General features: G+C 38.2%; 1 protein-coding gene across 2 annotated transcripts; it reads right to left on the reverse strand.

Annotated features, from left to right (window-relative positions):
- Nucleotides 1–704: 704 nt before the first annotated feature.
- On the reverse strand, nucleotides 705–15,593 carry LOC141401995 (putative odorant receptor 85d). 2 transcript variants are annotated; one of them, XM_073982597.1, is made up of 5 exons: nucleotides 15,529–15,589; nucleotides 14,747–15,463; nucleotides 14,387–14,591; nucleotides 10,673–10,828; nucleotides 705–1,267 (listed from the first exon to the last, which is right to left on the reverse strand). In XM_073982597.1, the coding sequence occupies exons 2-5, from the start codon at nucleotides 15,445–15,447 to the stop codon at nucleotides 1,208–1,210; spliced, it is 1,122 nt and encodes a 373-aa protein (XP_073838698.1). In that variant the 5' UTR covers nucleotides 15,448–15,463; nucleotides 15,529–15,589; the 3' UTR covers nucleotides 705–1,207. The 2 variants fall into 2 exon arrangements, with proteins under 2 accessions (XP_073838698.1, XP_073838697.1); XM_073982596.1 differs by having other exon boundaries at nucleotides 14,747–15,593.
- Nucleotides 15,594–16,109: the final 516 nt, after the last annotated feature.

The raw sequence follows: 16,109 nt of genomic DNA on the forward strand, positions 1-16,109 counted from the left end.
TCAGGCCGCATAGTCGCCACACGGTCAGTTTTGCTGAAGAAACAGCCGACCATATGCTTCGAAGGTCTTCTTCCATGAACAACTTTCGTTGGATTTGGCTCGCTTTCGAAGACCTAAACGGTCGATTCCTGTTTTGTTTCGGGCTCATACGCATGAATTCAAGATTCATCGTTTGTGACGATCTTATAAATGTCGTTTGGAGCACCGCTATTGTTTTTGTAACATGGCGATCTTTCTGGTATGAAATTAATATCGTAATCACTTACAACCTTTAAAAACACGTTTAAAAAATCAGTAGTGCGATTCTCTAACTAATTTTTTGAGTTACCGACAAAAATCGTTAACATTAAAATGGAAAATTATGAATGAAAAATTCAAATAAAAGTGACAGCACTTTTGCTATCGGTAGAACTTTACGACTACTTTTTATTAGCAACTAACTTACCAAACAATATCGTAAATTACAGAAATTATTAGCATTTAATTTTACCGATCTTTGTTGGTAATGAGTTAGAGAATCGCACTACATAACTTTAATTTTCAATTTATAAGGTTTTAGTTTATTGGGACAAAGATGGGAAATGCAGATTAAAATAAATTATTAACAGCTAATGAAATTTTCTTCTTATTCAAGAAATAATAGCATTACTTTTATCGGGTAACCATAAACTTACAATAACTTACCACTCGAAATAAAAAACGGATTAAATTGTGCAGTGTTCTATATTTGTGTGGTTTTAGTGAAAAAAAAATTCACAATTATCAACTTTTGTTCAAAACATGAATTCAAATCTAATGCTACATATGTTTAACATTTAGAATTAATCGAAAAATCGGTATTTGACATTGTAAGACCACAATTTGATTGCATTTGAATTGATCATAAATATAAATATCTTTAAATTCCCTCCTCCATTAGCAAATTTTAAACTGTTGAAACTGTAGAGGGTAAGATGTGTAGGGTTTCAACAATAATAATAATCTTGGTTAGTACATGAATGGATGATGATGCAAGTTTTTCTATCTTTTTTTCGAACTAAAGATTGCTTCCTTTGCCCTGTCGAGACCTGTCCGGATACTTCCTAAAATGTAGTTCGAAATAATTTCTTCAAATTTAAAATCTAAATTTCAAGTGGTAAAACTGTATTTAAAGTTAAAAATAGAGAATCTTATTTTGCAATAAAAATAATTATCATAATTTCAGAGTTTATACTTGTTCCATTTGCGCCTGTAATAAGGTAAAAAATTGATAAGCGGTTGTCATTAACTGTAATGAAACAAATAATAGAAAAACAGATTTAATAGTATAACATTATTTAGGATGTGATGTGATGGAACAAATTGGATTATAGATTTAGTCAAAGCTATCAATACACTCAGTATTGACACTGTGACAACAAGTAGAAAAGTATCAGTCAGCTTTGCCGACCGAGATAAATAACCCATCGTCGTTATACTCATCGGGCCGCTCCTGTGTCAAAGCTGCCGCCATCGCCATTCGTCGTTGTACTCATTGGGCCGCTGCTGTGTCAAAGCTGTCATCATCACCAATCATAGTTATATTCATCGGGTAGCATTTTTATAAACGCCGTCGCCAACAGAACCCGTTGTCATCGAAAAAAACCAAAGTACGGGATAAATCCCTAATATGGCTATGAAATAACAATGGAAACTGGACTACGTGGAAGGAATTCAAAAGAGACTTCCTAAAATTCTTTCTACCACCAAGGTACTTTCAGAAGCTGGAAGACGAAATCCGAGAAAGATCACAACGATACAGGGAACCGTTTAAGGAATTCGTTTTGGATATTCAGAGTATTATGCAACATACTCAAATGTCAGAGGAACAAAAATTGGAGCGTATCTTTAGAAATTCACAGTCGGAATATCAACGTTATATCCGCCGTAAAGATTTCACTACGCTATCAGAATTGATTGCCTTGACAGATGAATTGGAAAGCATTCCGAATACTGGACATCCAGAGCCCCAGCGGTATCAACCAAAACATGATCGACAAACGGATAGCCAGCAAAATAATCTCTACCGAACTGATCAAGACGACCAGTCGAAAAGGAGAAACTCATCGTGCCATGTACCACAACAGGATGAACCAGAAACCAAAAAGTGTGATCGAAAAAAAACCATCGTTAGTATGTCAAGAACATTGTCCTACTGCAATAGCTTTAATAGAGGGAAGAAAAACAAGTATCAACCTATGGGAGCCAACTACTCCCACTGAGCCAACTGGAAGTGATGATAAGCTAAGTGAAGTAAGGAAGCCATTACCAGTTGTGGAAAATGTCGAAGCCCAACCAATCGTACTTAATGATCATCTAACGATATCGCAAGGAACTGTCAATAAATCGCAAGAATTTCCATTGTTTCAAAAAGTGAAGCGCTCCGTAACAATAGTGAAATATAAAATTTTTATTACATGTGATCGTCCCAGAAAATTACTGTATGCACCTATAAATCCTCCTGCTATACAAACCGTTTTTGATACCGAGGTGATTAAACTTAGAGAACGGGTTTGTATAGAGCCATCAAAAATCCCGTGCAGCTTCCCAATAGCGTTAATCAGGAAGAAAAATGAAAACAGACAGATCAAACACCAAACAGAAACTCAAACTGCGAAGCGTCAAAGCAATAGCCGAATGAAAACCCTAAATCATTCCTACATAACCGCATACGAATGAGCCAGAACCAAATCGTTATCGGGGTCGTCAAAGTGTTCCGCCGAACCTCTGTAGAAGTCTCAAACATTCCTTAGTATTCGGCACATATCCTGTCGAACAGTAGTCCCAATGTTGGAGGGCTTACCTTCTGTTTTAAAGTCAACCGCAACGCCAAGCCAATCTCGGGGAAATTAAAAAAAAATCAGAGGAAAGAAAGGGGGTAATGTAACGACCAAAAGTCACGTATTCGTTTTTGGTTACATTTGTACTTAATTTGGATTTTAACGGTCGAACAATCCACCTAGCGAATATCGTCAGCATCAACACTTGAATGAAGGACAACGACATCTGGCGGTTAGTAGTGTTACTAAAGTGGCATTGCATTGTACCAATGCCTGTAAACATTGTCCGTGAGAGGAAACTGTTGGATGGAACGATCAGCCGAAATGGTATAAAAGGAGGTGTTGTTCACTCAATCGAGGCAGTCGTCTGTTGATGGCTGATGAGTGAGGTTGATTGGGAAGAAGAAAAGGTGCGCAACTTCGGTTGGTCGGAGCCTTTGTAATCTGAACAATAAGCCATAACTCGTTGAGGTGACTGGACCGGGCGCAGGGCCAAGTGAGAGTTGTAGCAATACACTCTATTCTTCGGGCTGCGTTGACGCCGACTGACCGCAGGGCCAAGTGAGAGCTGTAGCAATACATTCTATTCTTCGGGCTGCGTTCACGCGGACTGATCGCAGGGCCAAATGAGAGCTGTAGCAATACACTCTATTCTTTAGGTTGCGTAGACGGTGGCTGACCGCACCTTAACCGTGTCAGAACAGTGTCACCACGTTTCATCGTGTAAGCATCGAGCAGCAGTGGTGTCAAAACTGCCACCATCACCATTCGTCGTTATACTCATCGGGCCGCTCCTGTGTCAAAGCTGCCGCCATCACCATTCGTCATTATATTCATTATGCCGCTCCTGTGTCAAAACTGCCGCCATCACCATTCGTCGTTATACTCATTAGGCCGCTCCTGTGTCAAAGCTGCCGCCATCGCCATTCGTCGTTGTACTCATTGGGCCGCTGCTGTGTCAAAGCTGTCATCATCACCAATCATAGTTATATTCATCGGGTAGCATTTTTATAAACGCCGTCGCCAACAGAACTCGTTGTCATCGGTTTGCTGCTTTGCTGAAGCTGCCACCATCACAACACGACGTCATCGGGGCGTTGCTGCCGTTTTAAATTTCGATAAGCCCCAACTTCAACGTCATCAACCCGCTGCTGTACTTACATTGTTCCAGCATCATCGACAAACCATTTTTTTATCATTAATGCAACGCAGACTAAGTGTTAATTTTAGTGTAGTGATAGTGTTTCAGTAAATAAAGATATTTATAACGTTTTATTAAAGACAAAAATAAACAGTGTGAGTTTCTCTCTTTTACGTCCAATATCAAAATAAATTCTTGTGACGACCCTGGCACCCGCTGAACCTACCCCAGCTTCAAAGTGAGAAAACACGTCGTCACATAGCGTTCAAAGTCAAATTCATAACTTCCAAAGACTGCACTAAAAAACGTATGTCGTGGAAGTCTTACAAATTAAACGGACAAATGCCCGTCATTGTAAAAATGAATTGTATTTGAAAAGTAAAAGTTCGATGACAGAGAAGCCACTCCCACAGCCGATATGTCTGATGAGCTAACTACTAACGGCGAAACTAGTCACATAAATTAGTGGTTGGTTGTATATGGGGGCAATATTAAGGTGCTTCCTATGTTGACAATTTTTGGTGGAGATGGTTTGTGACCACCATAGTGTGGAGGTTATATTAAGTTCGTTTTTTCGTTTGTAACGCATTGAAATAATCATTTGCGACCATATAAAGTATATATATTCTTAATCAGGATACAATTCTGAGTCGACATAGCCATGTAGCCGTCTGCCCGTCTGTTGTAATCACCCTAGCGTCCGCAACAATTGAATAATTGTCTTTTTTCAATAGGCAGGTCAAGTTCGAAAATGGGCTATATCGGCCCACATTTTGGTATAGCCCCCTTATAATGAATTTTCGGTATTTTGCGACAATTTTTAACAGAACTAACTGCAATTTGCCACTTGCGATTTCCAGTGGTCACAAAACTACTCTCCCAAAAAAAAAAAACATAGGTCTAAGTTTCGGTATATCCCTCATATATCGGTACCTCCCGATTTTCGATATTTTGAAGGCTATAGCAACATTTTTTGATCGAACACAGGTCCATGATATAGCCCCCATATAACGTACCTCCCGATTTTCGGTATTTTGAAGGTTTTAGAAAATGGTTTGACCGAACTACTGTAATTTGACGATTAATGTTGCTAGAGGTCAAAAAACATCTCTACCAAAAATTGTCAATATAGGTCCATGTATTTGGCACAGCCCCCATATAGCGGTACCTCCCTATTTTCGATCGTTTGAGGGCTATGGCAACATTTTTTGATCGAACTACCTGCAATTTAACGTTTGAGATTCCCAGAGATAACAAAAATCTCCACCAAAAATTGTCAATACAGGTCCCTGTTTTGATATAGCCCCAAAATAACGTACTTCTCGATTTTCCGTATTTTGAGGTTTCTAGCTACATTTTATGATCGAACTACCTGTAATTTAATATTTGCGATTCCCAATGGTCACACCCCACCAAAAATTTTGAACATAGGTCCTTGTCGGTATAGCCTCCATATAACTGTACCTCCTAATTTTCGGTATTTTGAGGATTTTATATACATTTTTTAATGAACTACCTGTTATTTAATATTCGATGTTCCCAAAGCTCACAAAACATTTCCACCAAAAATATTTAGCATCATTAATATCGGTACCTTGCGATTTTTGATATTTTGAAGGTATTAGAATTTTTTTTCGAACTATGTATCTGCAATTTGACGTTTACCGTTCCCAGAAGTCAAAAAATACCAAAAATCCAACATAGGTCCATGTTTTTGGTATAGCCACCATATAGCGGTGCCCCCTGATTTTCGGTATATTGACGATTTTAGCTACTTTTTTAGACACAAGTATCTGACTTTTGACGCTCCGAGTTGTCACAAAACATCGGTACAAAAAATTGTCAACATATCGTTTGTGTCATGCTTAAGTGTTCCATGCGCCACTTTTGGCTTTTTGAGATATAGGTGGTTGCTAGGGTTTTCCGGTATACTTACTTACTTTTTTCTTCAAACACACCAAGCACTGCCTTACCTGCTTGCGCAAATACCCAGGCTTCAGAACCATACATCAGCACGGGTAGTATCATTGTTTTGTAAAGCGTTATTTTGTTTGAGGCTTTGTTCTTAAACTGCTTACGTAGGCCAAAGTAGCATCTGTTAGCCAATATAATTCTTCTTTTTATTTCACAACTGATGTTGTTGGTTGTGTCTACGGCGGTGCCGAGGTAGACGAAGTCTTTTACTACCTCAAAATTATAGGAACCAACGTCAAAAGTTGGTCCGATACCTATGGACGCATTGCACGTCGACACCATCGACTTGGTCTTCTCGCTGTTTACCACCAAACCCACTTTAGCAAATTCCCTTTTGACTTTCAGTTACTTTCTTTACCGATCGACCCCTGTTGTCAACGTCATCGGCATAAGCAAGTAACATATGGCAGTTTGTATATATTGCGCCACTTCTTTTGATCTTCTCATCTCGTATAACCTTTTCCAGCAGAATTTTGAATATGTCACACGAGAGGCCCTCTCCTTGTCGGAAACCATATTTGGTACTAAACTCTTCGGACAGGTTCTTTCCTATTTTAACTGATGACCGAGTATCAGTTAATGTCATTCTACAAAGCCGATTGAGCTTTGCAGGGGTACCAAATTCAGACATGGCTTGGAATACCTTTGAACGTAGGGGACTCTCGAAGGCTACTTTGCAATCGACAAAAAGGTGGTAGGTGTCGATCTGTATCTCTTTGGTTTTCTACAGGATTTGCCGGAGGGTAAGTATCTGGTCAATGGTGGATTTCTCAGGTCTAAAGCCGCATTTGTATAGCCCAATTATTTCGTTGACAATAGGCTTTAGTCGTTCGCACAGTGTCCCTGACACTATCTTGTAGGCAATAGGGAGAAAACTTATGATATTTCCATATCCCGAGCACAGTATCTGTGTCAGTTACCAAATTACTAGAGATGGACAGTGGGTAAATACCCAATGGGTAAATACCCGGTAAATTGGGTAAATACCCATTTGTGGGTATTTATTTGGGTATTTACTATATTGAATCGCCAATACAACATCTTACACCCTATTCCTGGGTTTAGGTTGTGAAATCGCTTCAAAATGGATAGTTTTACAATACTTTAAACAAGAGGGTAAATACTTGGGTAAATACGCGAGTATTTACCCAAATGTGGGTAAAAACTCTTTAACTGCCGAACCACTTGGCGTAGCCTGACGAAATTTGGCTTAAATCTTACTTATATTATGAGAACATTTGGTATTGAAAATGGAGTCCCTGGGTTCATGTTTTGATATAGCCCCCATATAGCCGTACCTCCCGATTTAAGGTATTTTCACCTATTAGCCACATTTTACAACCAAACTGGCTGTAATGTGGCACAGTGAGTCCTCAATGAGTATAAAGAATCTTTGCAAAAATGTTTCATCGTAGGTCCACGTTTTCTTATAGCCCCCATATAAGGGTACCCCGATTTCGAGTATTTACCCAACCCTTGGGTAAAAACTCTTTAACTGCCGAACCCTTTGACGTAGCCTCACGAAATTAGGCTCAAATCTTACTTATGTCAAGAGAACATCTGGTATTGAAAATGGGGTCTCTGGGTCCATGTTTTCATATAGCCCCCATATAACCGTACCTCCCGAGTTAAGGTATTTTTCACCTATTAGCCACATTTTACAACCAAATTGGCTGTAATTTGGCACAGTGAGTCCTCAATGAGTATAAAGTATCTTTGCTAAATTTTGTCAACGTAGGTCCACGTTTTCTTATAGCCCCCATATAAGGGTACCCCGATTTCTAGTATTTACCCAACACTTGGGTAAAAACTCTTTAACTGCCGAACCACTTGACGTAGCCTCACGAAATTTGGCTCAAATCTTACTTATATCAAGAGAACATCTGGTATTGAAAATGGGGTCTCTGGGCCCATGTTTTCATATAGCCCCCATATAACCGTACCTCCCGATTTCGGAAACCCATATTGGGGCTACAAGAAAACGTGGATTTACGTCGATACTTTTTTGCAAGGATATTTTATACATATTGGAACTCACTGTACGAAATTACAGTCAGTATGATTGTAAAATGTGGCTAATAGGTCAAAAATACCTTAAATCGGGAGGTACGGCTATATGGGGGCTATACCAAAACATGGACCAAGGGACTCCATTTGCAATACCTTTAATACTATTGATATAATTAACTTTTGAGCCAAAATTCGTCAGCCTACGTCAAGTGGTTCGACAGTTAAAGATTTTTACCCACTTTTGGGTAAATACTCGAAATCGGGGTACCCTTATATAGGGCTATAAGAAAACGTGGACCTACGTTGACAAATGTTTGCAAGGATATTTTATACTCATTGAAGACTCACTGTGTCAAATAACAGTCAATTTGGTTGTAAAATGTGGCTAATAGGTGAAAAATGCCTTAAATCGGGAGGTACGGCTATATGGGGGCTATACCAACACATGGACCCAGGGACTCCATTTTCAATACCTTTAATACTATTGATACAAGAAAGTTTTGAGCCAAATTTTGTAAGCCTACGTCAAGTGGTTCGGCTGATAATGAGTTTTACCCAATAAATACTCGAAATCGGGGTACCCTTATATGGGGGCTATAAGAAAACGGTGACCTACGTTGACAAATTTTTGCAAGGATACATTAAACACATTGAGGACTCACTGCGCCAAATTACAGCCAATTTGGTTGTAAAATGTGGCTAATAGATTAAAAATACCTTAAATCGCGAGGTACGGCTATATGGGGGCTATACCAAAACATGGACCAAGGGACTCCATTTTCAATACCTTTAATACTATTGATATAAGAAAGTTTTGAGCCAAATTTTGTCAGCCTACGTCAAGTGGTTCGGCAGATAAAGAGTTTTTACCCAATATTTGGGTAAATACTCGAAATCGGGGTACCCTTATATAGGGCTATAAGAAAACGTGGACCTACGTTGACAAATGTTTGCAAGGATATTTTATACTCATTGAAGACTCACTGTGTCAAATAACAGTCAATTTGGTTGTAAAATGTGGCTAATAGGTGAAAAATGCCTTAAATCGGGAGGTACGGCTATATGGGGGCTATACCAACACATGGACCCAGGGACTCCATTTTCAATACCTTTAATACTATTGATACAAGAAAGTTTTGAGCCAAATTTTGTCAGCCTACGTCAAGTGGTTCGACAGATAAAGAGTTTTTACCCAATATTTGGGTAAATACTCGGGTATTTACCCAAGTATTTACCCACTTGGGTTAAAGTATTGTTATACCAAGGCCATCAGTTTGATGCTTCACTCTTTCTTAGAATTTTCGGACTTCATTCTGGCTCCTGTACATCTAGATTTTTTCACACTCCCGGTTTTCCATTTCTCTCTTGTTCCTGCGGAGAAGACATTTCTCCTCTCTTCTTTTCTCCCGATACCTCTCTCGTTGCTCCTGAATAGCTATATATGCCGGATTTTTCTCTTCGGTAGCAGCACGACCCTCCTGGTCATACCATGGTTTCCCTGGTGGAGGTCTCTGGCATCCAAGTATGGATTTTGCGGCTGTTTGCATGGAGTGGGAAATACTTTGCCATTATGCTGATATGTTATCGGTACGAGAAGTGCATTGATTAAGCAATTGGGCCAGTTGAGTGGAATATGCTGTGGCTATCTGTTGTGTTTGCAGACTACTGCTTTATTTGCAACTTTTAGACGAGTACATACCTTTGCTGCTCCGAATCTATATTTGCTCCTCGGAACGATCCATCACAACAGGATCAATTTGATTACTAGTTCTTTGATCTGGAGACAGCCATGAATATCAATATTCTTAAGTCTGGTACTGCTAACTACCATGTTTTTGCAGCTGTTTTGGTATAGCCCCCATGTAACGGTACCTCTCGATTTTAGGTATTTTGAGGATTTTAGCTACCTTTTTAGACAAAAGTACCTGCAATTTGACGTTTGAGGCCCCCCTGTTGCCAAAAAACTACTCTACCAACAGTCCATGATTTGGTATAGCCCCCATATAACCACCCGACTTTCGTTGTTTTTAGATATTTTAGGTAAAATTTTTAACCAAACTAGCTGTAATTTGCCATTTGAGGTTCCAAGTGGTCACAGAATTTATCCACCAAATATATACTAGGTATTTTGAGAATTTTAACTACCTTTTGGCCGAACTACCTGTTATTTGACATTTGAAACTTCCAGTGCTCACAAATCTTCTCCGCCCAAAATTGTCAACATAGATCTATATTCTGGTATTCGTTATTTTGAGAATTTTGTCTACAAATTTTAACCAAACTTGACATAATTTTCCATTTGAGGCCCCTAGCTTTCACAACACCTCTCCATTGTTCAATATAGGTCCATGTTTAGATATTGCCCCCAAATAACGGTATATCCCAATTTTAGGTATTTTGAGAATTTTAACTACTTTTTGACCGAACAACCTCTTATTTGGCATTTGGGGTTCCCAGTGGTAACAAAATTTCTACACCACAAAATTGTCAAAATACAATTTGATATCGCCCTCATATAAAGGTGGTGCCCGATTGAAGAAATGTTTTGATACATTTTCTGTCCCCTTTATTTAGGCTTCCGTGGTCACAAAATATCTCCACTTAAAATTGTGGACAGTAAGGAAAATTAACTAAAATGTATATTATAGTGGAGGATATAAAAAGTTCGTCCCGGCCGAACTTAACACTTTTATACTTGTTTTCGTATTAAGGCGTTAGACTAAAGCCTAAGAGTATAACAAAAACTTACGTTGCCAAAACTTTCCATGGAAATGGCGAAAAACTTAAAAGCTGTCAAATGTGAAGGTCTTTGAGCACGGGCTATTGCCAATACCAGCATACGTTGGTAACGAACATCTGTCCAGTACCATTCCTGGCCGATTAACGATTCACTTACTCGCAAGCTCTACAAAAGAACAAAAAATACATTTAAGACAATTAAAAGAACTTTAATAAAATGATAATCCGAGGGATTATTTGAATATTTATGTACACATTATACGAGGGCTGAACGATGACTATCTGGCCAAACAATGAAAACGCGAATATTTACCATCAAAAATAGTTTTATTGTTTTCTTAAGTAGTCTACAGCATGATTTATACGCTTTTTCATGCGCCCAAACCAAGTGTTGGATCCCTTTTCACAATCAGATTTAGACACCTCCCAAAACAATTTTACAGCATCATCTGGCTACAAAAATCGTTGACCACGCCTTTTTTCTTGATATGCTGGAATCAAATAAAGTCACCGCATCCCCAATCAGGGCTGTACGGCAGATGACCCATCAATTCCACATTTTGTCCGGTCAAACAGGCGCGGGTTTGAATCGATGTGTGAGGGCTCGTATTGTAATGATGCAGAATGATTCGCCTTCTCTTTTTCGTTTTTCGAATTTCTCAGGAGACTTCAGGCAAACAAATTGTAATGTAGCACTCAGAATTAACCGTCCTACATTTCTGAAGCCGTATAGTCGCAACACGGTCAGTTTTGCCAAAGAAACAGGCGACCATATGCTTCGAAGTGCTTCTTACATGAAGAACTTTCATTGGATTTTGCTCGCTTTCGAAGACCTAAACGGTCGATTCCTGTTCTGTATCGGGCTCCTAAGTATAGATCCAAGATTCGTCTGTGACGATCTTATAAACGTCGTTCGAAGCACAACGATGCTTTTTACTCACTATTTCTTTGCACCAATCCACAAGAGCCTCTTTTTGAGCGATTGTCCAATTTTTCTGGATCTAACGAGAATAATCCATTTTTGCGGCCAGGTGTTCATGCAATATCAAATATTAGTTGGTGGAAGCAATGTCCAAGGATGCCTCTATCTCACGGTATATAACATGGCGATATTGCATTATCCGTTTACTCACGGCTTATTATTTTTGTGCCACAACGGCCGATTTTGGGTGACCCTCACAATCTTCGTTTTTTTTTTTTTGGCGACGATTTGGCCACTATTGAATTTATTAAACCAGTTTTTCATAATGCTATAGGATGGCCCTTTATCGACATAAAAAGTTTAATTTGATCGATGCACGTCGAAATTTGTGAAAAATGATCGGACGAAAATGTTCACAAGTAAATTCCAATTTTTATACCCTCCACCATAATATGGAGGGTATAATTAAATTTGTCATTCCGTTTGTAGCACATCGAAATATTCATCAGAGACCCTATAAAGTATATATATTCTTGATCAGGGTAAAATTCTAAGTCGATATAACCATGTCGGTCTGCTCGCAATTTTTAAGATAGATCTTTGTAATTTGGTATAGAAGTTTATATCACTCCTAGGATGTTTGGTATTGCAAATGGGCTATATAGGTCTACGCCTTCATATAGCCCCCATAGAACAGTACCTCCCTATTTTCGGTATTTTGTAGGTTGTGGCCACAATAATCCACCAAAATGGCTGAAATATGGTATTTAGTCTTCGTTGGGGATATAAAACTTTCCCCAGAAATTTGTCGGTACAGTTCCACGCCCTTATACATCCCCCATAGAACAGTACCTCCTGATTTTCGGTATTTTGAAGATTTTAGCATAATTATCACACCAAAATGGCTAAAATTTGGTGTTCAGCCTTCGTTGGGATATAAAACTTCCCCCCATAAATTTTTCGGTATAGGTCCACGCCTTCATATAGCCCCCATAGAACGGTACACGCACAGAAAAAATATTTTTCGCTTTTGTTGGAACAAAAATATATGTTTTGGTTCCAAAAATGTATTTGTTTTGTTCAAACATTGTAATCCAAATCCAAAAATACCATCTTTTGTTCCAAACATAGAAAACAAAAACAACTTTCGAATTTCCGCAATATTGTTAAAATCGTTAACAATACCGATTGTAGGAACTATCATAATCTAATTTTGTTTACAAAAAGTATTGTCAATACAGAAAACCAGCCCAGAAATTTTTGATTTGAGTGCATATACTTCTCATATACACTTTTCGCATAACTTGGATATAAATGTCGCGTATACTATTGCAATCATTGATGAACACAATACATGGTTTGCTGCATTGGCTGACAACAAAGACAAACAAAAAGCCACAAGAACCCACCACAACATAAGGAATAATTAAACACCATAACAAACATGAAAAAGAAAGAAGAATGAAACAAAACAGAAACAAATAAAAACAAGAGTCTCACGAGTACATACACACAAAAACAAAGGTAAATGCAGCATGTCATACAAACACACCACAACTCACCAAAATTGTTTTTTCAACACGGCATCGAATAGCGAGAGAAGAGAAACAAATTTGCGAAGAAAAGAGAGAAATATTGTTCAGTTGACACAAACTATTTTTGGATTTACAATACTACATGAGGAATCCAACAATATGTTAACAATACATATTTTGCTCTTGGAATATTGTTGGATCAAACATATTTTTTTCTCTGCGTGTACCTCCCGATTTTCGGTATTTTAAAGATATTGGCCCAATATTTGGTATTTAGTCTTCGTTTGTGGTATGTATAAAAATTTCCTCCATAAATTTGTCGGCAAAAGTCCACGCCTTCATACAGCCCCCATAGAACGGTACCTCCCGATTTTCGGTATTTTAAAGATATTGGCCCTAATAACCCACCGAAATGGCAGAAATTTGTTATTTAGTCTTCGTTGGTGGTATAAAATTTTCCCCCAGAAATTTGCCGGTACAGGTTCAGGCCTGCATTTAGCCCCCATAGAACGGTACCTCCCGATTTTCGGTATTTTGAAGGTTGTGGCCACAACAACCCACCGAAGTCGGTATAGGTCCACGCTTCGACAAAGGCCCTATAGAACGGTTCCTCCCGTTTTCGTAATTCTGAATGTTGTGACGTCAATATCCCACCGAAAGACTGAAATTTGTTATTTTTATAAAATATTCCAGATGAGAATTAACAGTATAGGTCTACTTCTTCCTATATCCCCATAGAAGCGTACATCTTAATTTTCGGTATTTTGAATGTTTTAGCCACATTATCTTACGGAAATATAGGTAACTTGGTATTTAGTCATCTCTGAGTCTAAAAACTTTCCGCCAGAAATGTGTAGGTATAGATCTATGTTTTGATATAGCTCTCTAAGAACGGTACCTCCCGAAGGTTAGCCGCATTGTTTTACCGAAATTGCTGAAATTTGGTATTTAGTTTTCTACGTAAACGAAAGGAAACTAAATGTTCCATTTTACTTCCATATAACCCATGGTGGAGGGTATTATAAAAAGTTCGGCCCGGCCGAACTTAACGCCGTTCGTACTTGTTTTGCAAAGATATTTTTTTCAAGTCACTGTAAACAACACAACACATGGTCGTATGTCAAACTCAGTACGTCTAGACTAAAAATCTGTCGAACTGTCCAAAAAAATGTTTCAAATGACGCCTAACAAGACGCGTTGTTGCCATGCCAGATAGTTTTCGTGCAGCCCTCGTACTCTTTAGCTATTTATGTTGCCATTTACTTACACTGTCCATCAACAAGTTTCCAAACATACAAATGTAGTAGACCTGCGTTGAGGCCGATGTAAAAAATCCAACAAATTTTATCATATCCAAATTAAAGTCAGAACCCTTTGTGATTTGTATCGAGATCATGACAATGATAAGAATTGAGATCATATAATTCAGTAGAATCGAAATGCTGAAAACTTCATTCACTGTTTCTGCAACACTAAAAACAAATGACAGCCGAATTGGTATTACAATTTAGGTAAAATAAACGATAACTAAAGATATGTAATTGCCCATCTCTGGCAAGATGAGACCAAGTCATGCTTTGCTGAAGACTGCAAATAATGTAGATCTTATAATTATAATCTTACTTACACATTCAACAAGTTATGTCTCTCTAAAATGAATTTTATTTCCTTTATATCCTTGTCAAAATTCTGCGATTTAAAATTTTCAATACGCCAACAGAGATAATTGTACTGCATTATGACCAAATATATGGTACACATCAGCAACATATCGGATCCGACGAAATAACACGATACCGCAAAACCACCAAAAAATTGCGAAACATAGGCCACAATAAAACCAATGCCAGATGATGCATCGAACGGATATGACATAATGTAGGGTGTACGCGTGACAAATTTTGCATTGTCTGCATCGCTTGTCAGATATTCAAGTGTCGACTGGACAAACGGAAAGGAAATGAACATTAGAGCGATGCTGCAGTGTTGAATGCTCATAAATTTTGCGTGACGCATAATATGTGAATAGTTATGTGCCAAACGAAAATCTCGTCGTTCCTGCAATGATTGGGGGAAAATCCTTTCGATATCCTTTAGTACGATGAAGAGTTTTTTACGACCAATCGCCACGGAAAGAGTTTTGCAACAACTATTCAAGGCAAACATAAAATAGAGAATCCATTGAGTGGCGTGCATCGTATCGATGAATTCACCAAATACAACGAATAAAGACTTGGCAAAGAAACAGCACGTGAAATTAATACCAAGGAGCAAAAAGATTGCCTTCTCTTTGTTGGTCATAAAATCGTTTTCGTCCCATTGAAACATTTTGATGCCCGCGGCACTGTAAAATTTCAACGGCAAACGTATAAAATCGAACAAAGTTAAAGAATTATCCGTTGCAAGTACCATTGCGATTCGATAAGATAAACACTTTAAACGAGGTGGGGATTATAAAACGATAAAGTTCTGACAAGGTGCAAGTAATGTTTCCATTTAACGGCTGCAAATTAATTGTTATGAACGGATGTAGTTAATTGAAGGGTAAACGAAATTATATGCCTCTTTGTAGAGTATTCTAATTGAAGGAAAAGAAAATGTGCTTCAATGCAATATGTTTGCAAACACATTATGAGTGATATAACAAAAAGATTTACGAAGGTAATAATTAAAGTGAATAAATATATAAAAACGTAAAGCGGTTTGTTTGAGGATTTTGGATCATTTAAGGGGTGATCACCACTTGTAAATTCCAAAAAAGGCCATTTTTCATTAATTTTTTCCAAGAAAACTGCCAAACTTTTTGGCAAATTTCTTTCACTTTTTCGTTGAAAAATATTATGCGGGTTTGTAGCAAATGGCCGTCCACGAAGCCCTCTTTGTGTAAAATCGTTTTGCGGTGCCAACTCTAGTTCGAAAACTAATTAACCGATCATCATATGTTTTTGTGGACTTATTAAGAACATAAGGACCTAGTCCTTCATCGATCG

This window comes from Musca autumnalis, unplaced genomic scaffold (assembly GCF_047663935.1).
Source record: "Musca autumnalis isolate F117 unplaced genomic scaffold, ASM4766393v1 scaffold_4, whole genome shotgun sequence".
Lineage (NCBI taxonomy): Eukaryota > Metazoa > Arthropoda > Insecta > Diptera > Muscidae > Musca > Musca autumnalis.